The sequence below is a fragment of the Girardinichthys multiradiatus genome, chromosome 12, assembly GCF_021462225.1.
Source record: "Girardinichthys multiradiatus isolate DD_20200921_A chromosome 12, DD_fGirMul_XY1, whole genome shotgun sequence".
NCBI classification, from domain to species: domain Eukaryota; kingdom Metazoa; phylum Chordata; class Actinopteri; order Cyprinodontiformes; family Goodeidae; genus Girardinichthys; species Girardinichthys multiradiatus.
Genome location: NC_061805.1, coordinates 41,301,713 through 41,328,009, shown reverse-complemented (window position 1 = coordinate 41,328,009; position 26,297 = coordinate 41,301,713). Strand labels below are relative to the sequence as shown.

The window sequence follows — 26,297 nt, the reverse complement described above, 5'->3', positions numbered from 1 at the left end:
ACATGCGCAATGATTAATAACTGTTGTTGGATCTTGGCAGTGCACAGAAATCTAGTCCGCATCATTCCCTGACAGCACTACGAGAGAGAGGAGAGGCAGAGGCACGGCTGGATTCTCAGGTAGGCTCCACGATCTCACCGAATGGTTTCGAAACATTATATTTTCACCCTATGAATTTTTTTTATCAGAATTTGTTGCATATGCAAGTTTAATGAATGCACCCCTTCATCCAGAAGAACAGAGGGGAGGGAGAGGGACTGTGCATCACATAATGACGGAACATATTTCATCGCTTGTGTTAATTTAATGGGGAAAATCATTTGAGCCAAATATTTATGAATGAGTGCATTGCACTCTGTATGCACGAAGGGTGCCACTCTTAAAAAGGAGGCAGCAGCGGGGCAAATGCAAGCATCCTAACTCACACAGACGCAGTGAAGCTTAGTGGCTGCTTAATGGTGTGCTGAAGCGCTATGATTGTGGACTAAGTTTTTTCATTCATAGCTGATAAGCCATGACTATAACTCATGGTGTAGTAGTGTTTCCTTTAACTCCACCCTCAATATTGTTCACAGCAAGAGCATGGTCTCCTGAAAAATCAGGGCTTCCTTGCAGATCTAATATAAGAAAGCAGTACTGGTCAGTTATTTTGGAGATTGAGTTGTTGCAGTCCCTGGGCGTTGCTGCAGGATTTTTTTTTTAAGCGCATGCTGGGGCTTTATGTGCCTGCAGCCTACAAAGGAAAAACATCAGTGAAGCTTCCAAATTGTGATGTGAGCAAGTCAGCTTCAAGCTCCAGCTGTGCCACTGGACAGGTGATTCACTTGTTTACAGGTTGTGATCTCTTTCATTGTTAGATTTTTGCACCTGGAGGGTCAGAGAGGCCCAATGTGGATTATTGACACCAATGCCATAATTAAAATAAGCTCTGGAAAAAACAAAAAAACCCAAAAAACGGAGATGGTGGAGGAGGCACACTCCTCCACCATCTCCAACGCATAGACCTGAAGTACTGGGATTAAATGGGGGAAGGGAGAAAAGACTAAATGAAGTCAGAGACATATCTGCTGCCGCCTCCTTTAACATGAGCAATCATGATATGGTGACTGGCCGACACCCCTCTCTCTGTATTTCTTTGTGTTTCTGCTAGCCTGTCGTCATTTTGTTGACGAGAAGGGACTAGAGAACAAAAGAGAAATAAGAAACAAGCATAAATCAGGCCTAGAGAGCTTCTTTGAAACATGAGTATTTGGGTAAAACATGAAAAAATATGGGGTGAGTGGAATAAGTGCTTTGCACACCAAGTGCGTTATTTAAAGCTGGATGTTGCTGTACCCATAATCCTATGTCTTCAGCGTGTCTCCCTCTTTAACCGTCCTCCCTTTTCAACTATGAGAGCTGCAACTATGACCCTGGGATCTAAAATTTGGTGCAGGTACCATGAAAACACAAAAAGTGTGGAAACATATGCACAGACACATATGCATGCGAAGCATTTCATCACTCCAACTGTGGTCTCTTGATTTTGCTGTTACCATGGCCACAGTTGGTAAAGTTGGGTGACTCCATCTACTTTTTTCTTCACAATCCATGTGTGTCCAAATCGTGTGTTACACGTTACATTTCTACAGGTTTTTAATGGCAAACATGTTGAGGGAGATGCATCACTCTGCCATTTGTGTCGGAGCTTCAGAAGGGAGTGGCTTCATTTTCAAATTCTAAACAGTGTAGTGGAAATGAATTGATACACCAAAGCTTTCTGAAACTGGTGAATAAATCTCCCTTAGCTGTGTGAGATACTTCCCCCTTGTTTATGAAGATCTATAATCCCGAAACGTCAGCACTGTTTTCCACCTTTTCACAGTGATTTCTAAAAACTTTCAGCTTACATTTAGTCAGTTTGTCTTTCTTTAACCCAATTCCTCAAAATCTGTCCCAAAGCATTTTTAAAGTATTCTACAGTCTCCAGACCAGAACAATTTGCCAATTATTTGGTCTCTATGAGTGTCGTGGAAAACTAACACAGCTGTTCAGTCGAAATGCACTGCCCATATAACATGGTTGTGGCAGCTTCATGGTGTCTGGATGCTTTTGAAAGTGGTCAATAAAGTCCTCCAACTTTTCTCTATTATTTTAAAATCGTTGAGGACCACTTTAACTATTAAGTTAGTCTTTCTCATTATGTTAAAATCTGTGTCAAAGCCTTTGTGAAGTGTTCAACAGTCTCCGGACCACAAACCTTTTCAACCAAAATGTGTAAATTGACCTTTTTCCACCTAAATGGGAAATAGAATACAGAAAATTAACACTACACATCACTCTGATTGGTGAAACAAGGTAGTGACAGCATAATGCTGTGGAGATGCTTTTCTTCTCGAGAGACATGGAAGCTCCTCAGTATTGACAGGAACACAGATGAACTACCTGTTGACTTAACCCCAATGAAAAACTAGCAGAATCCTCTGTTGTCAATGTTAAACAGATTATTCTGCTATTTACTCTTGTTTGTGTCATTAAATGGATGATTGAAGTTTGGAGAAACAAGACATACTGGTAATCTAATAATTGATTAATTTAACAAACTGAGGCTTCAATGGGAAGACCATACCCAACCTCAACAGCCTGCCATCTTCTCCTCATGTAGGTCACCAGCTTAGTCACACACTGCTGTGGGATGGCATCCCAAAATTTCAAATCAGCCCATGTGGTTTTGTTGTTTTCTCTCCAGGCAGGTTAGTCTATCGTCTCCACTCTTAAATTCTGGAGGTAGACTCTGATAAAGTCCACTCTGTGGAGGCAAGAATTGACGTTTTGGAGAGTTCAGACCATAAGATTGTGGAAGAGTGGGATTTCTTGCTTGATATCTGTCTGCACTGGCATTGCCTCTAATGATGACATACCTTGGTTTTCCAGTAAGGCCAATGCTGCTTCTCACCATCACATTGCCTCCACAAAAAGCTGTTTGGCAGAGGATTTTGGCTGTTTTTCATGGGTGCAACCCACATACTCAAAGCTGCTGCTCCACTCACATGTGCATTTTCCTTTTAAATGTGGTAGAATTTAAGTGGAAATAGACAGGTTTTTTAAATCTTGTGACACTAATGCCCTTTAATTATTGGTAGCTTGAGAAGAAGACATGCAAAGGCAGAAAGGTGCGACATTCATTAAATGGCCCAAGGATGGGAATCAAATCCAGAGTTATTGAGTTTTATAACCTCTATATATGGTGCGCCTGCTCACTGAGTCATGAAATGCCCGAAGAAAATTACCTGCTTTCAAACTTGTAAGATTTATTATCAAGAAACATTGGTACAACAAAAGAATATCAACCAAAACACAAATTAACTTCTTCTCAATGTTTCACATGCTGTTTCGTCTCAAAAGCCCCACCAAAGCTTTTTAAAAGCATTGCACACTCACTGAACTAGAGCAGCTTGCCAACTGAGATGTGTTAAAAATGCCCAGGGGTGTTGTACCTGCTAGTTGATCTCAAGGGTTGGATGGAGAGTCGGATAACTCGCAGGTGAAATGTACTAGCAGAGAATTCCCAAACCATTTGGAGCATCTCCACACTGCATGTCACAGTTTACAATAGACAGCTGCTGAGTGTCTTTACAAGCAGCCCTTCTAATTTAAAGCCTCTGTCTGGTGCTTGTGTTTCCAGAGATGGGAAGGGATCATGGGAGGGAATTAAAGTAGCCTGACTGACCAATGCATCAGCAAGCGGTTCTCAGAGTCCCACCTCTTACCCCAGGGGCATACAAGAATGAATCACCATCAGCCTTGCAAAAATGAGACTGGCTCCAGGCTCTTACTAGAGTGCAGTTAATTCACTGCTCCATGTCCTATTACTTTTTTCAGACACGCTTGAGTTCTAAAGAAAGGCTGCGACATAAGTACTTTCTGAATGACATAAAAATAGTCAAAGAAAATGTAGGGTCAGTGGACATTTCATTTGAAAGATTCAAGGCTAATCACTTTGATTGCAGTGTACAGTATTTGTTGCTACTCATCGTGCACCGAGTACCTTTAAGGATGAAAAATACAGCACCCAGCCGATGTAGATCTGTTGATAAGAGCCAACATTTGCAGCAGGGTAGCAGCACGGTAGCTTGTTGGTCACTGGACAGTCTTTCCTGTTTGTTCATCAGCGAGGCAAGTCTTGGAGCCGTGCCTGCCTAGCGGATGTATCTGTGTGTATTTAAGCATCACAGCTCTCTCACATTTTAGAGGTGAAGAGTCCTCACAGATGGTCCCGCAGATGGGCATTGTGTGCACAAAATATTGATAATTTGTCAGTGAAAAGATCAAACAGACTACAATACATTCTGTCACCCAAAGCAGAGTTTCTCAGTCTGTTGCGCTTTGTGATTCACCCACACCCTCCTTTCACTTAAACCCACTTTTGGTGCAGAAGGCATGTACTAAAGAGGAAACTTACTTAGAGTGAAGGGCCATGTGGTTGAAGGTTGTAAATAATTAAAAAATGCTGCGTGATGAGTTCTTTCTGCAGTGGAGGCTTTGTGTGGTGCATTGCTTTGCAGTCTTGTTTAGTTACCAAGGTGTAGTTTGTTACCATATTTGCATCTCACGGTTTTCTTGAAAGATGGATGGAGCTTTTCCATCTTAGTGGGAGTGGATGGTTTCCTCATGTATTTTTGGTGCTTTGTACCCCGTAGCCTCCCTCACTCACTCTGAATGACTAATGTGTAAGCGTTGAACATCAGAGATTGAATCTGTAAAGTTAGCTTAAAAGGCTGAGATATACAGTTGCTACAATGGTCCCTGACCTTCCTTCATACAAAAAGCAAGCTATGTTTAGTTTTACTTCCACTTTAAAATTATGTGCAACTCAGTGTTGGTATTTTATAGAATCTAGGAATGCACAATATTAGGAAAACTTGTAACTCTTTTCTTTCTGCATCTTAGCCACTACAACATACATCCACTGAGTGCATTGAGGGCACGAAAGTCCATTCAAAAGGCCTATATTACTGGCATGCAGAATTTGCATGCATGGCACTTAAAATAAAATATCTAACCAAATATTGCAATCAAGCAGTCCTTTGCAATAATTATGTTGCTCACATGAACATTGCAGTGTTCATGTGAGCACATGATTTTTGACAGGTATATTAGTTCAAAACATAAATTGTAGGTGGGACACAAATGGGTGCTGTTATGATTTGGGGTTGTTTGGTTTTTGGTTTCTTGTTGGTCTTATTCACAGCCCAAGTTTTGAATCATGCTTCTGTTTATGTTTTTGTTTCATGTTTTTCTAGTTATAGTTCTATTAGTTTGTTTCCTTGGATTTGCGTTCTGTTCAAGCCATGTTTTGCTCCTGTCACATTGTGTTCTCTGTTAATCAACTTCATTTGTTTCCCCTGCACCTAGTTAATCTGTCTTACTTCACCTGGTTCACACTCCATTTATACACACCTGTTCTGTTTACACATCGCAGAAAAATTTCTCAAACCAAGTCTTGTTTTTTGATCATGCCATGCCTGTCTCGCCTGCCTGTTTGTTGTTTTGTTCCTGCCTCCTGCTGTGAGTGAGTTTTTGTTATTAAACCTTTTTTACTTACCGACATGCTGCCTTCTAGTCTGGGGTCCTATATCTCGCAAGCTGTAACAGGTGCACTTACAGGATAATTGTGATGTAGAGACAGAGTTGCAAAAGTCTCTCTAAAGCCCTTCTTTACAACCCAACATTTTGAGTATTCTGTTTTTATTGTTTGGATTTTAAATAACTGCTCTTTTTTAATAGAAATAAATAGTGTAAAATAATTTCTGTATAACAACAAGCTCAAATTAGCCAATAATTATTGGCTAATTTGAGCCTTTTGTTATACAGGCTCAAATTATTACTGCGATCTGCAGTATTATTTTAGCACTATTCTATTTTAAAAATATTACTTTATACAGATAGTTTGTTCTGTTTTAACTGCTATTTTTTGCACCCCTTTCTGGTTAAGAACAATGACCTCGTACTTGGAGGAGCTGACCTTCATCCCCTCTGCTTCGCACTCAGCTGCGATCTGCCCCAGTGCATGCTATAGGTTTTGGCTAGAGGGGGCAAATAGGACCACGTCATCTGTGAAAAGAAGAAACGAAATCCACTGGTCCAAGCAATGTTGAAGAGGCACGGGGAGCGGACCTAATCCATCCCTGAAGCCTTGCCACCGCGGAGCTTTCCAGTCTCTGCCTTTCACCAGGAAATGCGTGACGACAGGATTGAGGAGATCCTTGAAGTCCTCCTTCCACCGCCCGATAATGTCCCCTGTTGAGGTCAGCAGCTCCCCACCCCAACTGTAAACAGTGTTGGCAAAGCACTGCTTCCCTCTCCCGAGGCGCCAGACACTTTGCCAGAATCGCTTCGAGGCTGACCAGTAGTCCTTCTCCATGGCCTCACCAAACTCCTCCCAGGCCTGAGTTTATGTCTCTGCTACTTCCCAGGCCACAGCACGCTTGACCTCATGGCACCCATCCGCTGCCTCAGGAATCCCACAAGCCAACCAGAACCAATAGGACTCCTTCAGCTTGAGGGTATCCCTTATTGCTGGCATCCAGCCCCGGGTTCAGGCATTGCCGCCACGACAGGCACTGCAGACCTAACGGCCACAGCTAAGGGTGACACCATCGACAATAGAGGCAGAGAACGTAGTCCACTTGGATGCTATGTCTCCAACCTCCCCAGGAATCTGGTAAATATCATTCGGGGGTGGGAGTTGAATTCATCCCTGGCTGAGGGCTTTGCCAAATCTTCCCAGCAGACCTTCACTACGCTTGGGCTTGCCAAGTCTGTCCGGCTACCTCCTCTTCCGGTGGATCCAACTCAACACCAGCTGGTGATTGATTGACAGCTCAGCGCCTCTCTTCACCTGTGTGTCCAAGATATGCGTCAGAAGGTCCGAAAACACGACTACGAAGTAAATCATCAACCTCCTGCCTAGGCTGTCCTGGTGCCAAGTGCACTGATGAACACCATTATGGACAATAGTGTGACTAGCACAGAAGTCCAATACCGACACATTACTCAGGTTCAGATTGGGGAGGCCAGTGTTCTCAATCACATCCCTCCAGGTGTCACTGTCCTTTACCACGTGGGCGTTGAAGTCCCCCAGCAGAAGGCCAGGTACGCCACACTGCTGCTCGGCATGTAGGCTGAAACAACAGTCAGAGACCTGACCAAATGGTGCAGGGATGAGACCCTTTCATCCACCAGAGTAAACCCCAACACAAAACGACTGAGCTGGAGGGGCACCAAGCAACCCCCCCTACCACCAACTGCTTCTCTCTGCTGCCACTCCTGAGAAGAAGAGAGTCCTACCTCTCTTGAAGAGCTGGGTTTCAGAGCCAATGCTGTGCGTAGGGGTGAGCCTGACTATTCCTAACCAATATCTCTTGACCCCCCACACAAGCTCAGGCTCCTTCCCCCCCAGCTGGGTGACATTCCATGTCCCCAGAGCTAGTTTAAGCATCCGGTAATTGGTTCGTTGACATCCCCGCCTTCGACCACCACCAACCTCTTAACACTGGCCCCTCATGGTTCCCCCTGAAGGTGGTAAGCCCACTGGGGGATGGCCTCTCGTCTCTTGTTCAGGCTTGGCCTGGCTGGGTCCCACAAGGAGTGACCCGACCACCAGACGTTTTCTGGAGAGTCCCAACCCCAGACTCTAAGGTGGGGCCCCGGCTCCGCCGTACCGGGCGACATCACGTGCCTCGTTCTAGTAGTCCTTATGAAGGCTTCTGGCATGATTGTTCTTTTGAAATTATTTTTGTGGGTTGCAAGTTTCAAATAAACATCCAGCTGACTGCAGGATGTAGGTGTTCATTAAAAGTAAAATGAGTTCCCCATTGTAGCTCTCATAAATTATTGTCGCATGGCTGATCAGAGTATGTAGCCCATTTTTGACCTTTTACCTTTTGTAGATTGCAAACAATTTTATACCAGTATGCCCTGTTCCATAATATGCCATACAGCATATCAGTACTTGAAGCTGTGACAGGAACACCTGCTTTATTACTATAGGATATCAAGGCATTTATGTATTTTACAACAAAACATTGTCTGCCAATGACTCAAACACAATGAGTAAACACTATCGTAAAACAACTTGTTTTCTTTATTTAAGGTTTTCTTTTAGGCAAATCTTTTTGTGTAGAATCTAAGCCTTGTTATATTCCTTTGAGTTGCATTATGGTCTAATTTGTATAAACTACTCAAAAAAACAACATAAGAGATAACTTCACACAGCAGTGTAAATCTTGTAGTAGCTAATCTTTAACAAGTAATACTGTACATAAATTAATTTCTGGCAGGATTAAAAAGCCATCCATGTGTTTCAAAGTTATGTTTTTTATTCTAATGAGGAAGAGACAGCATTGTATGTAATGAAACATTAATGTTTATGGCAGCTTGAAAAATCCATAGCTGCACCAGGATTATTGAATCACAAATAAAGTAGATATGCTGTGTTGACATGAATAAAAACTCACATCAATTTAGCATCAGAAAATGGTGCTAAAAAAACTGCTGATGCGAACCTGTAGGGACTTTGTGTTTGCCAATGAGTGCTGCTGATGAATAATTGGGTTTTTCTGCTACAGCAGAGCTTCAAGGAAACTTCAGTTATACATAACGTTTTACACCCATGCATCAAGATACCAATAGAGTCTTGACGAAAGTGAAATTTAAAGTGAAGCCAATCATGGAACATTCAATATATACTATTCTCTTTAACGTATTTTAGAAACATCTTTGGTGGATGGTGAATTGAATGTCATTATTGTCAATTCAGTTGCAAGGAGAACACATACTGCGGTGTTAAAAATATTCAGTTAGAGAACACTTGAGCACTGGTCTGACGCTTTTTGCTCTCGGGCTCCCCCCACATGTATGAGGTGTAGTAACACTCAGTAAGCCCTGTATGCAATTAGCCATACATGTGAATTTGTTGTCATGCTGTAGGTCTCCAGACCAATTTTCCATTTCCCACCAACTTGGATACTCTCAAATCCAACTTCACCGCTTTCCAGTCTGGCATTGCAAACCGATTCCAGCACACTGTGTGTGTCAGTGAATTAAAAAGACTATAGAGCGTGAAATTAATAAAGGTTTGCTACCGTATTGCTACTGTATGTGATCTTGAGAAGATTGTGCACAAAGAAACTGGTTCTGAGGTGGAAAACATGGGCATTAGTAACTAAACAGTACATAAAGCACAGTATCTGAGCAAATAGCGAACAGCAATGTTTAAAAGTGAGAGATGGGTTTGAGTCTGTTCCTTCAGTTTCAGATTATTGTGGCAATCGTCTTTTTCAGATATTGATGAAAAGGCCTATATTTTACATTTTTATCAAACATATATGCACTAAATTGCTATTTGTAAGAGTATAAATTATTTATTAATAACATAAAAGCATCCGATCGAAACCCTTTGTCAATGGAAGGGACATGATGTCCTATCACCCTTAAAGTTATTTGTGCTCTGTCCATAGTGATCCATGTCAGATCAATCCATCAATTCCTTGCTTCCCTGGTGTCACCCTGCTTTTTTCAGATCTCATTTACTCCAGTATGTCTCAAAATCTTTAATTTACCCATTGAGGGACAATACATGATAATGCTATTCTATTCTATTCTATTCTATTCTATTCTATTCTATTCTATTCTATTCTATTCTATTCTACAATGTTTAGCTGCCTTCAAGGGGCTTTCTTTATGTTAATTTTTGGTTCCACTGACATAATCTACACTAATGAATCATACATGGGCTACAGAGCAAATTCACAGCAGATTGAACTGTGTTTCTAAAGCCTACCTTGAAGCATGTACAACCTTACAAAATAACAAATGGTCCCAGACAGTGGAGATACAGGTTTCCAAATCGGTCCTCTCTACCTACATAAGGATATATATATAGAGAGAGTGGTGCCACTAATAATTCATAGTTTCAATACAGTCAGTCCGTCAGTGATTTGCTACCGCTTCTTCCATAGTGGGTCGCAGGGAAGCTGGTGCTAATCTCCAGCAGTCTATGGGCAAGAGGCGGGGTACACCCTGGACAGGTCGCCAGTCCATCGTAGGGCAACACAGACACACTCAGGACAATCAACCACACACACACTCATGTTTTTGGACTGTACCCAGAGAGAACCCATGCATGCACAGAGAGTACATGCAAACTCCATGCAGAAAGACCCCTGGCCAGGAGTCAAACCCAGAACCTTTTTGCTGCAAGGCAACAAGTTGTAGTTTCAATGCAGTGCCCTGAAAATGTATTTAAACTTCTTGAACCTTTTTGCATTTTGTTACGTTACAAGAACAAACTTCAGTGTGTTTTATTTCAGCATATATATAGGTGTTCTGTGAAGGCCTTGGAGCTTAGAAAACATTAGAGAACAAACACCATCATGAAGACTAAGGAACACAGCAGACATGTCAGGGACGTTCTGGAGAAGATTAAAGTAGGATCAGGTTATAAAACAATATAACAAGATTTGAACTTTTCACTGAGCACGGTCACCTGAAAAGGGAAAACAACATGTCAAAACTGCATGCCTGTCCACCTAAAATGACAGACAGACCAAAAAGAGGATTTACTCGAGAAGCAGCTGAGGGGCCCATAGTAACTCTGAAAGAGCTACCAAGGGCCACAGCTCAGGTGGAAGAAACTATCAGCTCTGCACTCCACACATTTGACCTTATGGAAGTGTAACAAGGAGCAGTTTACCACAAGCCATGTAAGGGATAAAGTAAACAAAAAATGTACTTCTTGGTCGACATGCTATATGTGACCGAAAACTACCACTGTAAATCATACCCATGATGACTCATAGTGGTGGAAGCATCATGCTTTGGGGGTGTTTTTCTTCAGCAGCAATAGAGAGGCTTGTCAGAGCTTATAAGGAGATAAATGGAGCTAAATACAGAGCAACTCTAAGAGAAAACATGTTAGAGGTGACAAAACTTATGTTCACAGACACTATCATCCTTTCTGACTGAACATGAACTTTTTGCAACCAGGAATAGGCAAAACATAAATTTTGTAGATGCACAACGCTGTAATTGCAGTGAAATGTAGTTCTTCAGTATTGACTTCGAGTGGCTGTATACAGATGCTACACTTACACAATTTTCTATCCATGTATAATTTCACTATTACCTGGTAATATCCCAATAAAATGCATTAACATTAGACAGAAAACCTTTTTATCCAATTTGAATAAATAACTGAATCTGACTGCACTGTTCAATGATTAGGATTAATTGGAATGTCTGTACCTGACTTTTGTGAAGTGCCTTGAGACAACATGTGTTGTGAACTGGCGCTATATAAATAAACTGAATTGAATTGAATTGAATTAACATTTGTGGTTGTACATTGACTAATATGAAAAGCTTCTAGGAATATGAAAACTTTAGCGAGGTGCTGTAAATGTTGCAGAGGCTAAATCAGTTGACTTGTGGTACCTGAAAACATGACCTAAATTGATATTATGTTGCTTAAAAAATCCTAAAAGAAATCAAGCATTTTCTTTGTCCAAATTGACTTGTGTTTAGCTATAGCAACATACCAAACAAAACCCCCTGAAATTCTGCTTTTGGTTTTTTGTTTTGCTGTGCTACCCCAAGATTATTTGTGGGGTCCTGTTGCCACCCCCTATAAAACTTTCTGGAGACACACCTATCGCTGAATGGGTCCACATGCAGGGAAGACTGTCTTGAGTCATTTGTGTCTTAGTGGCATTTCATGTTGTCATCCCGCATATGATCTGTGACTTCCAGATGCTGATTTGTATTTTGAGTTCATTGCACAGGTGTTGGGTACCACTGTCCAAATAGACACATCTGCTTGGATCATGAAAAAACACTGTCTAAAACACTTCTAAAATAAGGGAAATCATAGGAAAATATAAGCTGCTTTCCAGAGAGGAATCCATCAACTGACTGAGTCATCTGTTAGACAGAAAACACGTACAAGATGACTATAACACTAAGTCAGGATCACAGATGATGCAGATTAGCTGCATTTATGGTCTCGGTAGCTCAGGAGACAGAGTCTGAGGGCTGCAGTGATGTCATACCTGAAGAATAACGAGGTCCTATATGACAGCAGAATCTATTATAATTGGTTTTAAAACAATGCATCCTGAGTAGTACCTTTCTACCTGAAGCATCATATCTGACAATTATAGCTCCTTGAGATGGGGGTGTTACAGGCATTCAGAGATTTTCGACTGTCCTCTCCATGCTAACAGGACTGGAAAGTCCACTTCTCTGATGCAGAAACATCAACGAGCCACCAGAGACCTCAAGCTAACTCTAAATGGATTCGCCCATCTGTCTTTACCCAAGACAATCGCATTATACAAAAGTGGGATCATTCATTTTGCCAGATGAAGAAGGACCACTCTTGAGAGTTTTTAATGTACTACAGGATGGTCGGAATAATGTGTGATCTGTCAGGATACTGGTGGCAAAAATGGAAAAAAATACTTAGTGAGTCACAGATTGTACAGAGGAGGATAAGAACAGCTGACTGAGGCTTAGAAAAAGGCAGATGAAAAACAATAAAAAAACAAGTGAAACTAAGCTTTACACAATGACAGTAGATGGAAATACAGACTGAGAAAAACAAGTCCAGATTGGAAACAAAAGAACAATACAGAACATAGTTACAAAGAACCATAATATGAAGATAAACAGAACTTTCCAAAATTTAGTACAGGTACCTCAGACAATAAACAAACTCTATACCATTATGAAAAATCGAAAGTCAATGAATCCCAGATGATTACTGTTTCACTGTTGACTGCAGCAGTAGCAGCCCTGGAGGGAAAAGCCCCCACCCAGTGTCTATTGATAGCACATCTAATTAGCTACTTATCTGTGGGCCCCAGAGGCTGACAAACGACAGATTAGAAGTCGAAAGGTATGTTGCCTTGCATTATGTTGCATAATACAGACAGCTTTAGGAGGGAGATGGTGGCACAACTTTGTTTTTTCCTCTTTTGCACTTTTTCCATAGTTCGGTTTTGGATTTTACTGTCCCATAAAGATTAGGAGGAGAGAACCCAATGGATTTTCTACTTTTGTCATCATTAGATATTCTTTGCTGTTTCATTCTTGTCATGTTATTTTGCAGATGTTATGCTATTTGCGGTGTTATTTAAAAATCTGAATTAGGGTTTTGCTGATTTACTCTAATCCGCACTGGTTAAAAATTCTGCTCAAAGGCTTAAATATGTACATACACCACCACTAGCATTTGGGTTAATTTCCATTACAGAGAAACTACATACTTTTTGTAGCCATCAAAAAGCTATTAAGACACCATTCTGGCTGGATATTCGACCATTGTTCTTATCAGAATTAGTAGAGGTCCTTGAAATTGGTTGATTTCTAGGCTTTAAAGCATGTTCCATAAATATTTAATATGATGGAGCTCATGATGTATGTTTAGAATCATTTTCTTGTTGGAACACCAAGTTTCATCCAGGTTTTGACCATCTAGTTGTTGATTTAATGTGGGGAAGAATTAAGAGGTAATCTTCATTTTTAGATATTACATCCATTTTTTTCATTGCACCAGTACCACTGGGAGCAGAACAGCCCGTCAGTGTGACGGTTTAAAAGCTTCATCTTGACTCCTCACAATCTTCTTGTCATAGAGGCCTAATAACTCAGTATTTGTAAAGTGTCTGACAATGAAACCTTTTTCAGAAGACATCTGTGATTCCCATGTAGGCAGCTGCAGTTTTCAGTACAGCTTGAAGGTGTCAATTTTGGAGCAGGCACTTTTTTCAGTGTTGGTACCTTCTTGCTCCATGTTGATGTTTAACTCACTTTACTATGGACAGTGACACTGGTGTAACAGCATCTTCCCGTTAATTATAAGCTTGAACCCTGGGGATTTCTGTGTTGCTCTTTAACATCCTGACCAATTACCCTATAGTTAGGGTTGACAATAGTCAGGTGGCAAAAAATCTTGTACATAGTTGGGTGTTTCCAGTGAAAAATGATCTCAAACACATTCAACTATGTTTTGGAATGGATAAAGCAGAGAAAAAATGAGATCAGGGAATGAATCTAACCTTAACCCTACACAAATAGTGGAGTGTGATTGAAATCATGTTTCTGTGCCAGGAAAACTACCAGTTTATATTCACCCTACCATTTTATATGTTGAAAGTGGTTAAACATCCATTCAGAACCAGTTTCTCCCGTCCAATTCTTGTTTTTGAAAGTTATTTATTGTTGATTTACACCCAATGTTTTCAATGCACCATTAAAAGCCCCATATTAAAAAAAGACATGTTTGTTCATGGCGACTGTAGGTAAACTTTTCACCGGCACTGTAAAAAGAGCAGTCTCCACAGCTAATGACATCATAGTTCCCTATATCTGAAGCTCAACAGAGGCTTTGAATTTATCAGGTTGATCTTGTTTGGAGTCTGCTGGTCTTCTTTGAGTGTCAGTATTTCCCCTCAGGGCACCTTTCGACCTCAGCCTCCCTCTGCATACTGTCTAGCAGAGACTTCAGGCAGCTTTTCACTGGAGGCACTTGTGCACATGCAGCAGACTTGCCATATTTTCTGTTGATGTCTTGATATCATCCTCACTTCATCGCTCTGAGATTGAATTACAGTGCTGGTGTATCAAATGCACAGAGCACTCACTGTCTCCTGCTGTAATCATTATCACTCTGCCCAGCCTGTTCTTGCAGCCAAATCAAACAGCTGTAGCATCATATTCTCTAATTTATAGTTTAAATACTCCAGCAACAATTACGTTGGAAGGGGTGACCGTCATCCACCTTCTCCAGCATCAGTGCTCACCTTCAGATCCATATTTCTTCCTGGAAAAATAAATAAATTAGAGGAGTTACCAAATATAACTATCGGAAAAGATTAATCACTCTCTTAAGTCATTCAGACTGTATAATAGTACAATTAAGTCACTCCTACTGTCTTTCTGTCATATGTGTACACTCTCAAACTGGTAGCAATACTTGGTGTTTCAATTACAGCTGCTCAATTAATTGACCACACCACCCTAATTTGCTCCACTGTATCTCCACAACCCTTACACAAAGCATATAAATTTTGACCAACACCACTCTCTTCAGCGTTTTTCTTCTCTGGTTACTAATGCACCGTTAAAAGATCCATTTGCAATATGCACAGCTGTCTGCCTCTGTTAGAAAAACTACCTCTACCATGCATACATACATGTAAGCATGTTTTGGGATCGCTGTGAATAGCAAGCCCAAGATAACCAACTTCTGGGTTTATTTTTTCTTTTGTCTCTTGGCTCAAGTCCTCTATTTCTGTGGAATTAATTTGCTGAAACAGGCTTGGCAGGATGAGATGGTACTAATTAGGCACTGAATTTGGCTTGAGGAATTGTGCATGTGCTCCCACTGAAAGCTGCGATGTCTTTCATTCTTGATGTGCAAATTTACAGACGACAAGCAGACCTTTTCTGAAAATAACACTTGATTTCTTGCTATTTTATTATTGTTGTTTATTTGAATCAGCTGTGGTCATCATTAGCTACCTTTTATGACTCCATCACAGTCTCATCTGGAGTGAGGAATGAAAAGGCCTTTTTGTATCAGAAAGCAGTCTGAGACGATAGTAAAACTTATGCTGCAAAGACGTGGAGGAAAGTATTGTTTATGTTCCAAATGGAGATTACCTCTGCTGAGTGCAGACCTGTATATCTTTTTTTGTGCCCTTCTTTTTGCAGACTGCTATCGTGCAGCATGACCGACACAGTGATGAGCGGCGGCTCGGGTCGCTGGGTGTCTAACGACAGGCAGAGGAGCATGCGTCCAAGGTAATCTTACTTGTCAGAGTATTTATGTCTTTGTATCGCCTCTTGAGTTGCCTGCATCATGTTTAACTGTGTCATGCTTTGTTTCACCTGCATCTGTTTCTGCCGTGTGGTCTGTGGCACAGTGATAAAGAGCAGTAAGTAGAGAAACTCCTGTTTTCTGTGTGCATTGCATGTTTCCACTGTGTATGTTTTTTTAAACAGCTGTAAAGGCATTTTCAGTCATTCATTTTGTTTGCTTTTTTCAAATATATCATGTGAGAGGTTAGTTTGTGAATAGAGCACCCTCTGCACTTATTGACAATCCATGAAAAGATGTGTTGAAATCCTTGAAATTAATTATCCGTTTATTACAGTGGTTCTTACCATTAATTTAAATATATTCAGAAAGGCAAAACTACACATTAAAACAACAATTGCTTTGAACAAACTCACTCTTACTGGCACCCCTAACAATAAAATAATTGTAACTGGTGCAATTTTGTCTGTTTTTTTAACTTTTTGAAGTTTTTCAATGTGTCTACGAGCTTTGAATTAGGAACCTGGGACTCTATAGAATTGGTAAACTCAGTGTATTTATATCCAAGGCTGAGATTTATTAATTTTATTTGGTTATTTATAACTTTTTGTTTAGTCTTGTTTATTAATTTAGTTCGATCATTTCTAATATGTGTGTTTTAGTGGTTTAAATGTATTTATGTCTGTTATTCTATGTAAATCCCTTGTGTTACACTTGGATGTATAAAATGTTTTCTACAAAAAATAAAGTTTGATTGATTGGGATGGTTATTCATGCTTTTGTTGTATTTCGCTCAGACAATAAAATTATCTGCAGTTTGTCCAAAATGCAGCTGCCAGGCTTCTTGATCCACTCAGAATACAGTTTCAGGTTCTGAATTTGAATTTGAATGTGCTGCATTGTGATACACCATTATACATCATACATTCTCCAACATTATGTCACCACCAGGACCTTGAGGTTGACTGATCAGAACCTGTTTTATTGACTTTTGCAGTCTCTGCAGTCCTTGCCCCCATGCCCCAGCAGCTCTTTGCCCTTTCATCTACATTCACGGGACTCGTTAGACTTGTTCAAGAAGCAACTTAGAACTTATCTGCTTAGGCAGGCATTTATTTATTTAAGCTTGTCAATTTTATTTTATTTAATGTCATTTATGTTATTTTGCTATAAAGCATACTGTTATTTATATCTGGAAAGGCTTAGCATAAATCAAAAAAAAAAAAAAAACCTACTTTCTTTACATTGTTCCTGTATCCCAGGGGTATAAATCAGAGGTGAATCAATCGCCCATTTCTCATGGCCACTGGTCAAAATGGGAAAGATCAGATAAAATGTCATTCAACTAAGTCAGGTATGTGTTGATATTCAGAAGTTAGGAAATGTCTCTAAGAAAATAGGGACTTGCCTGTACTCGTATCTACAGTCAGAGCAATAATAAAAAATTTTAAAACAACTGGAAGTGTAACAAAAAAGGCTTGATAAGAACCCAAATTTTAACTGACACTTAGCCCAGTGAACAGGATGATCAGGGACGTCACTAAATACAACAAAAAACAGATATAAAGCTCACCATTAATTTCTTCTGACCAAAGCACACAGTTCCAAGCTTGTACACAAAAGCTATTTTCACAAGCTTTTAAAAATCAACATAGATATAGTTCACCAGCACAAAAACAACTTCCAAGTCCTTCTCACTCACACCTCAACCATACAGATAATCTATATATGGGTGAGGTGAATTAAAGAAAGTATGAGAGAGGACCCAGGACCATGAACGATCTTGAGAAATTGGTCAAAGTTCTCTCTCTCAGTATGCTCCAGCATTATGAAATGTTATAGATGTTAAATGTTAAAGACTCAGTGCTGTACTATTGCCAAAAGAAGGTTGTGCAAGATATTAACAGCAGTGTGCACCATTCACTTCGTTTAGTTTATTTCTCAATGTGGGACTTCCCCACTCAATACATGTACTCAAAATAAAGGTTTGATTTTTCAATAAACTCAAGGACAAGTGAGTTTGTTTTAAGGCTTTTTACACATCTTTAAACTGAAGTAGACCTAAGATTTTATTTGGCCAACAGGGGGAATTGGACAACGCAGTCGGGCTCTGGTCCTGGTCCGGACTTAACAGATGAAGAGAAGGAGATTATAAACAATGTGATTGCCCGTGCTGAGAAAATGGAGGCCATGGAGGAGGAGAGAATTGGGTGAGAGTTGCTTAAACAAGCATTTAGGGTTTTTTTTTTTTTTTTGACTGGTGCAAAGTTTTAAAAAAGCTAATGTTGAGACAAATGAGTTTCTTAATTTTGAACTTGGAGTAATTACCAGTGGCATTGTGAGTAAGACTTAACTGTGTGATGCTGCAGGCGCCTGATAAACCGCCTAGATGACATGAAGAAGACTGTGTGCGGGGATGGAGTTTCTCGCTGCTTGCTGTGTGGGGAGCAGCTGGGCTCACCTGGGGTCTGCTCCGTTGTGTGTGAGGACTGCAAAAAGGTAGCAATTATAAAAGATACAAATCACCAACTCCTCTGCTGAAATGTTTGGGATAGCAATACAAAAAACCAAGCAGTTGTCATCTAGGTTTCTTCTTGTGTGTAGAACATGTGCACAAAGTGTGGCACGCAGTGTGGCAGTCGACCTCGCCCTGTGTGGCTGTGCAAGATCTGCAGAGAACAACGAGAGGTAAGAGCTGGAAGCTGGGAAAAACAAATAAAATTATAAAAAAGAAACAGAGTTTTTGACATCACATAATGTTTTGATTCTTCTCATGTGAGATCTAACATCAAGGTCTTCTCAGGTATGGAAGAGGTCCGGGGCCTGGTTCTTCAAAGGTTTTCCGAAGCAGTTCCTCCCGTCACCCATGCCGTTGACCAAACCGAAGGAGACAGCTCCTCAGGAAGCAGCAGAGCCTCAGAAGCCAACAGCATCTGAGCCTAGGGAGGCAGACACTCAACCAAAACCACCAGGTAAAGGCCTCTTCAGGCACTGATTTGCTTATCAAAAGACCATTTATGAGAAAGGATTTTTAATATTTATCTCTTAGGTCCCAATCACAGACAGGCTTCAGCCGCTGAGGAGCAAGTGTCAGGCAAGTATTTTTATTTCTTTGTCTTTCTCATATAATACTCATTTACATGCTTAGAGTATGACTGGAAAAGCCTTACATGTTACCATTATTAAAAAAAACTACAATATGTAAAGAATATTTATTATTATTTTGACATCAGGCTGTAAACTGAAGTAACCTCCAATAACATTTCCATAGAGTCACAGCCGGATGAAATCCCAGTGAAAACATTTCATCAACCAAACAAGCTATGCTTGTATATAACACAGTGAAAGTGGGTGAAAGCAGCTGAAAACTTCCCTTTTCTACATGTTTGATCTTACTGTACACACTCTGTTCTATTGTAGCATTTTACTACAATTCTGTAATTTACGTTTTCACTTGAGGAAAAAGCTTTTTGTTCCCTTGATGACACTTTTGCCTCAGCGCCACTGCTGTTTGATAGAGGAGAAGCTTCACCAATAATCAAAACTCTTTAGGTTCTTTCAAACAGTGGTGTTTGTTGGACTAAGGGCACCCTGGACAAGTAACTGTGTCACATTAAACCCCCAGGTTTTTTTTTAAGAATATCTTTTTACCTAAGCCTTATATATTTTGAACTAATGATCAGCAAATGTAGTTCAGGTTCACTGACAGTGAAATAGCCCACCAAATGGGAAATTGTGAATCAAATAACAACATCAGTTTCATAATCCACCTGCTCTCTAAAGAAACATTTTCACATTCCCAGATGACTGCATATAAGCAATATAAAAATCACTGTGTGCTTGTGGCACTCTCTGAGCTCTGCTTCCCTGGGCGATGAGCCACATTTTCCATATCAAAAAACGCCTGCCATCACTTGCAGATTTTCAGTTTGCTCAAACAGATGTGTTGCTTTGCAATTAGAATTAACGACAAGGTAACCAAAAATGAAGCACTGTGTTAAATAAAATAAGATATAGAGATGTCTGTTAAAAACTGAACTGAAAGTATGCTTGCTTGGTTTCACTGAGAAAGGTAAAAAAGTGGCTGCACAGTTTGTCACTTTTATTTTAACAGGTGCTGAGTCATTGTCAGCTCATGTATTCAGGGAGCAAACACACACAGGGAAAGTATTGTTTTTCTGTCTGAAACAGGGAATTTCATATAGACAGAATTATTTTACACTATCCGTTTACTGTTTCAACCTATACTGCTAAGTGCCCGTCAACCAAAATAAATGAACATCAAATTTATTTAGAAACCAAAAGAGATCAACATAAGGTGTTATGTCTTATTTTATTTACAAGTTCGACAATGAATTTGTTTTTTTTGCACCACCTCTTCAGTGCAGTTAGTTCTATCATTTAACCCCATTTCACAATGCTTTGTTTCCATAGTCCAACCTTTTTTTCTGATTCCCAAAGGTGGCAGTACCACCCACTGTTGCTGCCGACAGGGATGAAGTCAATTAGCCAGTCAGGTGTTGCATGCTGGGATATGGAACAATTCTCCATGTGGTGCTGACCTGATGGGTCAAACAGCTTAATTTCAGTCTCAGTGGGATCTACCTGTGTAGTATGATCTACCCCTTTAACAACAGTGTTTACTCTTGCAAGCTGCTCCTTGAGGCTTTGGATGCCCCCCCTTGGTGTTGTGTATGTAGGTCAGCCCCTTTGCAACGAAAAACCTGCAGCAATAAAATCCCCAGGAAGACGTGGCAAAATTACAGATTGTGCTGCAGCAGAGGCATAAGGTGGAGTGACTGTGCATTTTGGGAATCTCTCTGTTTCACTTGGTTATGTTTACATTTAGGTGCACAGACACTGGTTCGTGCTGGTTACCCACCTGTGGCCCCTAAACCAGCAATGCGTATGGCTGCCGGTGGGGTTGGCCCTGAAGAAGCGGGTCAGGGCAGTCCAGTGGTGATGAAAAAGATGGTGCCTGTACACAGCTCCAGGGCACAACTTGTTGCTTCAGCCACCATGTCCCAGCAGGGTGAGAAGCAGCGCAGTTCTCTATATAGTGTCTTGCAAAAGTATTCAGGCCTTCAAATTCTACATTTTGCCACATAAAAACCACAAACTTCATTGTTTTTAACTAGGATTTTTTGTGATAAATACATAGAACCCACCAGACAAGTCAGGGATGAAGTTGTGGAGAAGTTTAAAGTAGTGTTAGACTACACAACAATATTTCAACCATTTGAACCTGGCACAACTGCAAACCTACCAAGACATGGTCATCTACCTAAACTGACAGGACAGGAAAGTAGAGCATTAATAGGAGAAGCAGGAAAAAAGCCTGTTGTAACTGCAGCTGCTGAGACCAACAGCTCAGGTGTGATATGTATTGACAGGACAACTATTTGTTGTGCACTCCAAAAATATAGTCTTTAGAGAAGAAAAGCAAGAAGAAAGCATTGTTGAAAGACAGCCATATGAAGTCTTTTTGCAGTTTACCACAAGTGATGTAAAGGGGGCGCGGCGCTGATGGTGTAGGGGTTAAGCGCACATCCATATACAGAGGCTACAGTCCTTGAAGTGGCCGTCCCTGGTTCGAGTCCTGGACCCGCCGACATTTGCCGAATGTCTCCCCCTCTCTCTACCCCTCTTTCCTGTCTGCCTACTGTCAAAAAATAAAGGCCACTAGTGCCAAAAAAAAAAAAAAACAAGTGATGTAAAGGACTCATCAAACACATTGAACAAAATGTTCTGGTCAGATGAGACCAAAGTTAAACTTTCTGGCCTGCATGCAAAATGCTATGTGTCATGGAGAACTTAACACTGCATATTACCCTGGTTAAACATGGTGGTGGCAGCATCATGCTCTTGGGATTCCTTCCTACAGAAGGGACAGGAAAACTGGTAGGAGTTGGTGAGGGGATGGTTGGAGCTATATTCAGGACAATCCTAAAGTGTGTGGTTACAACCTGACAAAATGTGGGATTTGATACTTTTGCAAGGCACTGTAGAAAGAGCCAGTTACTAACCTGTTTCAGCTGAGATGTCATTTTACTGAATGTATTTGTAGGTCCAATGGCAGGAGATGTAGGTGCTTATGCTTCAGAGCAGAGAGCACCTCCTGCTGTAAGAGAGGACAGGAGGCAGCCCACTGCCTATAGCACAACCCCACCCCGACAGCAACCTCCCTCGGCTGATGAGGAGGAGGAGGCCAATGACTATGACTCTGATGAAGCCAGTGAGTACGCCATCTGCTCCTCTTTTCATACAGCAAGGTGGCAGATGTGTCTAGTTTAGTTTCATTTTCTGCCCAGATGACATTAGGGCTTTGTTACATGTGAATAAAAGATTTCTTTATTGTAACATCTGTCCTCTGAGCAAAGGTATCACCTGCTGATGTCCTTAATCTGGCACCATTTCCACAATATTCATTATGAGCTTCTGTCTTTTAATAATATCTTTATTTTTCCTCCTAAAAAGCTAATAGGAAATTATGACACAATATTTAGTCACAATGTGAGAGAACTAAAGCCAAGGAGAACGATGATAACTAAATCAACGACGATTTATAAATTATTCAGACATTTTCCATAAACTCTATTTTAATGAAAGAGAATGGTGCTAAGCCATCCATGGTTTTAGCCTGAAACCACGAAAATACTCTATTCTCTCTCAGAGGAGTTGTGTTTAATTTATTTTTATTTAGGTCCAGGTTTTTGGAGCTGTGCAAAGAATTTTGGATTCAACAAGCTATCAGTCTATAAATTCCCTGGAGTTGGATCCCTTCCCTGGTGTAAAGAAGGGACATGGCAGAAATAGCAATAATTTTATGGACCTAATCTCTGAAGAGATGGGATAGTTTACATACTTAGGTCCTGAGGTGATGACTGGATTCTGTGGCCCTTGTAAATACTGGAGGTATAAATGTTTTGGTTAATATAAAATAATAAAAGTAATATACATGATGTGTAGTAACAGACGATGAATTATGCTGGTATTACAACAATGTAATATATGCACTTATTAAGGTTGTTCGCTGGGTTTTCTTTTTTAATTGTATTTTAATAAATATATTTCTGAAGAATGAGGTGATTGTGCTTGGTACGATTGGTGTTTAGATGGCAGTCCTTGCCTGAGTCTTCAATGAGTCAGTCACTTGGTTACAACAATATCAATTGGAATACTATGAAGTTTTGTCCAAACAAAGTTGCACATTCATTACTGTAACCAACATGGATGATCTATTATTTTCTGCCAACTTGTAAATTGGACCATAAATATGTTTTAGACAGTTATTCACATTACAAGGCCCTCTTCACACAGCGTTAAGGTTTCTAGAATCTCCAAGATTGTTTGATCATTGGATCATCATTGGATATAATTTAGAAAACCTAATTTTAGTGTAAAGGCAAGCATGAAACTACTGCCCCTTTAATATTTGGCATACTGGTTTTCCCCTGTTGGCTTTTTAGCCATCCTATCACAATGCTGTCAACATGGGTATCACATCTGCACCAGTATGTAATATTTGGCTATGAATAAAGGAGGTTTCTGAGCCTCAACCACCAGTTTTTACCCTGCTGTGGGGGTGGAAAAACATTAGGGAATCTGTGAAGCTGTAAAGCTAAAGAGTGAGTGCAATTAAATTAATTTCAACATATCTTGGCGATTGCTGTCAGAAGAAGCAATGCACACAATATCCAAAATCTGTGTTTTTTCCTAATAAGGCTGAGATGATCACACCAATTCTCTAAAGTTTAAAATAGGCTTATGAATCACATTATGACAACTGTAAAATTATATTATAAGCTTCATAAAACCAACTTTTTCCTCCTCTTTCCTCTCCAGTAAATATGATGCCAGGGTTTTTCTTTGGCAGAATGACAAGTGTGATTTTCATTTCAACTGCATCCTGAAAAACTACCAGCTTCCTTTGGTATTTCAGCAACCTCCCTATTCGTGCAGTTTGGAGCTGTGAGCACCAATTAGAAAGGGAAGCTTTAAAAACCTAATCTATGGGTCATGGTTATAAAAGTAGACCTTATAATAACATAATGCCATGGCAAGAGAGAATTTGTGTGTTTATATTCACAATATCCTACACAAAGATCAAAGTTATAAAACTGAGCTTCCTCATATAAAGGCTTTTTCAGCAACTCACTAAACGTTTACCATTCCCACCATAGTGTGTGTTTGCACTTTTAATTGAAGCATTTCTGCACACAGTATTTACCACAAACACAAGTCTTGCAGAGACAAACCATTAAATAGGAAGATGTGTCCAAACTGTTGACTGGTAGTAAATATACATGCAATTATTTTCACAGAGAATTTTAAGTTAAGTTATATGTTCCTGAAGGAGTAAATAGAACCCTATAAACTATTTTTAATTGTTTAGTAAAGGTCATGACTTTTTTGGCTTATTTCCCCCTATAATTCACAAGATAAAAGTTATTTTTTTACACAAGATATTTATACTTTTAATTACCCATGAGCAGACTTGCTGTTTCCTTTTAGTTTAATGCTATGACTGGTCTGGGTCTCTTTCAGCAACTCTGGGCTCTCTTGAGTTTGGCCTCTTCTATGATCAGGAAAGCAACAGCCTCCACTGTAGCATTCTCAAAGCAAAGGTAATGTTTGTTGGCTTCATTCTCACTCACGAAGGGGCCATTTTAGTCAAGTGGTTTATGCTGAAAAGCTCCTGAATGGCCCTTTAGCTAAATTGCTCTGTACTACTTGTGATCTCATGAGCAAAATGATTTGTTTCTCTTCAGGGACTGAAGCCCATGGACTCCAATGGGCTTGCAGATCCTTATGTGAAGCTTCATCTGCTGCCTGGGGCTAGTAAGGTAAACATTTTCAGGGTTCCTTTGGACCTGGGAAGTCTGGAATTTGATTTAAGTATTCTGTAAAATATTTTTACCCCATCCCATTGTTTAAATATTTTACCCATCCAATCATCTATCCAAAAAAATTGTCAACAACTTCAACAATTTTACTTTAAAACTGGACAAAAAAAAAATTTAATTTGAGTACAAAATTGTGGAATTTTTCTGAAAAATGTGTGGTATTCCTGTATTTCTTTTCAAATATATATAACTTTAATATCCTGCTATGCATTAATTAAGGGTGGGTTTTAGACCTGTTTGCTTTAATGGGAACTATCAGTGATAGCTCAAGCCTGACACCTTGTGGTGGTTTGAATGTAACAAAAACCAAACTTGGAATTGATACGATCTGTTTAAAAAAATGCTATTTGCTTTTCACAATCATCACCAGTCAAACAAGCTGCGTACAAAGACCCTGAGAAACACCCGCAACCCTGCGTGGAATGAAACGCTCACCTATCACGGCCTGACAGATGAGGACATGCAACGTAAAACCCTCAGGTGAGTGACTGACCTCGCACAGACACTCCGACCACTTGAGCAGCAATATCCTCTGTTAATTTTCATACTTTATTCATTTCTTCAGACTGTCTGTCTGTGATGAAGACAAGTTTGGGCACAATGAGTTTATTGGCGAAACCCGGGTAGCGCTGAAGAAGCTGAAGATGAATCAGAAGAAGAACTTCAACGTCTGTTTAGAGAGGGTTGTGCCTGTGAGTAAGGCAGTTAAAAAAAAAAATGAAGCAAAGACTTTGTTCTGCTTGTTTGAATCATTTATTGGTCCCTTGTGATCTTGTTTCTCAACACAGACAAAGAGGACTGCGACAGCAGGAGCAGCTAGAGGGATGGCACTCTACGAAGATGAGGCAATGATAGCTTGAAAGCATGTCTAAACATGACAGATTACTTCAGGGGTTCGTGCAAATGTTAATAATCAGTCCTGTTCGACTATGCATGCTGTTTCTCAGCCAGGGAAAGAGGGCACGGAGGCAGAGGAACGTGGTCGCATTCTGATGTCCCTCATGTATAACACCCAGCAGAATCGCCTCATCGTGGGGGTCGTACGCTGCGTTCACTTGGCTGCCATGGATGCTAATGGTTACTCTGACCCATATGTCAAAATGTAGGTTGAGCCAGTGGAGAAAAATATAATTTTGCACTGTAATCAGGTGACTCCAGTAAAGGCATAAATTACGTTGTGCATATGTGTAATTTGCAGATGCCTGAAACCTGACATGGGGAAGAAGGGCAAGTGCAAAACACAAATCAAGAAGAGGACTTTAAACCCAGAGTTTAATGAGGTTAGAAAGAAATTAAACTAAATGTTCTGAGCTGATTATGCTTATCAAGTGATGAAATCCATGCCAGTTTGTAAAATCTTAAGAAATGTTTTAATGTCTGGATCATATTTTAGGAATTTAGCTTTGACATCAAACACAGTGAACTGGCAAAGAAGATATTAGACATCTCTGTGTGGGATTATGACATTGGGAAGTCCAACGATTACATAGGTAAATATTTGATCTATCTTAAAGCAGCTTGCAAAAGTA

General features: G+C 40.2%; 1 protein-coding gene across 3 annotated transcripts in view; it reads left to right on the top strand.

The window, feature by feature from the left end:
* Positions 1-26,297, top strand: part of LOC124878506 (rabphilin-3A-like) — a 30,022-nt gene that overhangs the window by 246 nt on the left and 3,479 nt on the right. Inside the window, exons 2-19 of one of the 3 annotated variants that reach the window (XM_047382484.1) lie at positions 41-119; positions 15,757-15,846; positions 15,969-15,980; positions 17,947-18,072; positions 18,232-18,361; positions 18,467-18,550; positions 18,666-18,834; positions 18,912-18,956; positions 20,712-20,894; positions 21,930-22,097; positions 24,410-24,489; positions 24,634-24,708; positions 25,139-25,248; positions 25,334-25,460; positions 25,557-25,613; positions 25,716-25,870; positions 25,967-26,048; positions 26,162-26,258. In XM_047382484.1, coding sequence (XP_047238440.1) covers positions 15,773-15,846; positions 15,969-15,980; positions 17,947-18,072; positions 18,232-18,361; positions 18,467-18,550; positions 18,666-18,834; positions 18,912-18,956; positions 20,712-20,894; positions 21,930-22,097; positions 24,410-24,489; positions 24,634-24,708; positions 25,139-25,248; positions 25,334-25,460; positions 25,557-25,613; positions 25,716-25,870; positions 25,967-26,048; positions 26,162-26,258 — 1,774 coding nt within the window. In that variant the 5' untranslated portion in view covers positions 41-119; positions 15,757-15,772. The remainder of the gene's footprint in view (positions 1-40; positions 120-15,756; positions 15,847-15,968; positions 15,981-17,946; positions 18,073-18,231; positions 18,362-18,466; positions 18,551-18,665; positions 18,835-18,911; positions 18,957-20,711; positions 20,895-21,929; positions 22,098-24,409; positions 24,490-24,633; positions 24,709-25,138; positions 25,249-25,333; positions 25,461-25,556; positions 25,614-25,715; positions 25,871-25,966; positions 26,049-26,161; positions 26,259-26,297) is intronic. The other 2 variants (XM_047382485.1, XM_047382486.1) reach the window with 2 other exon arrangements.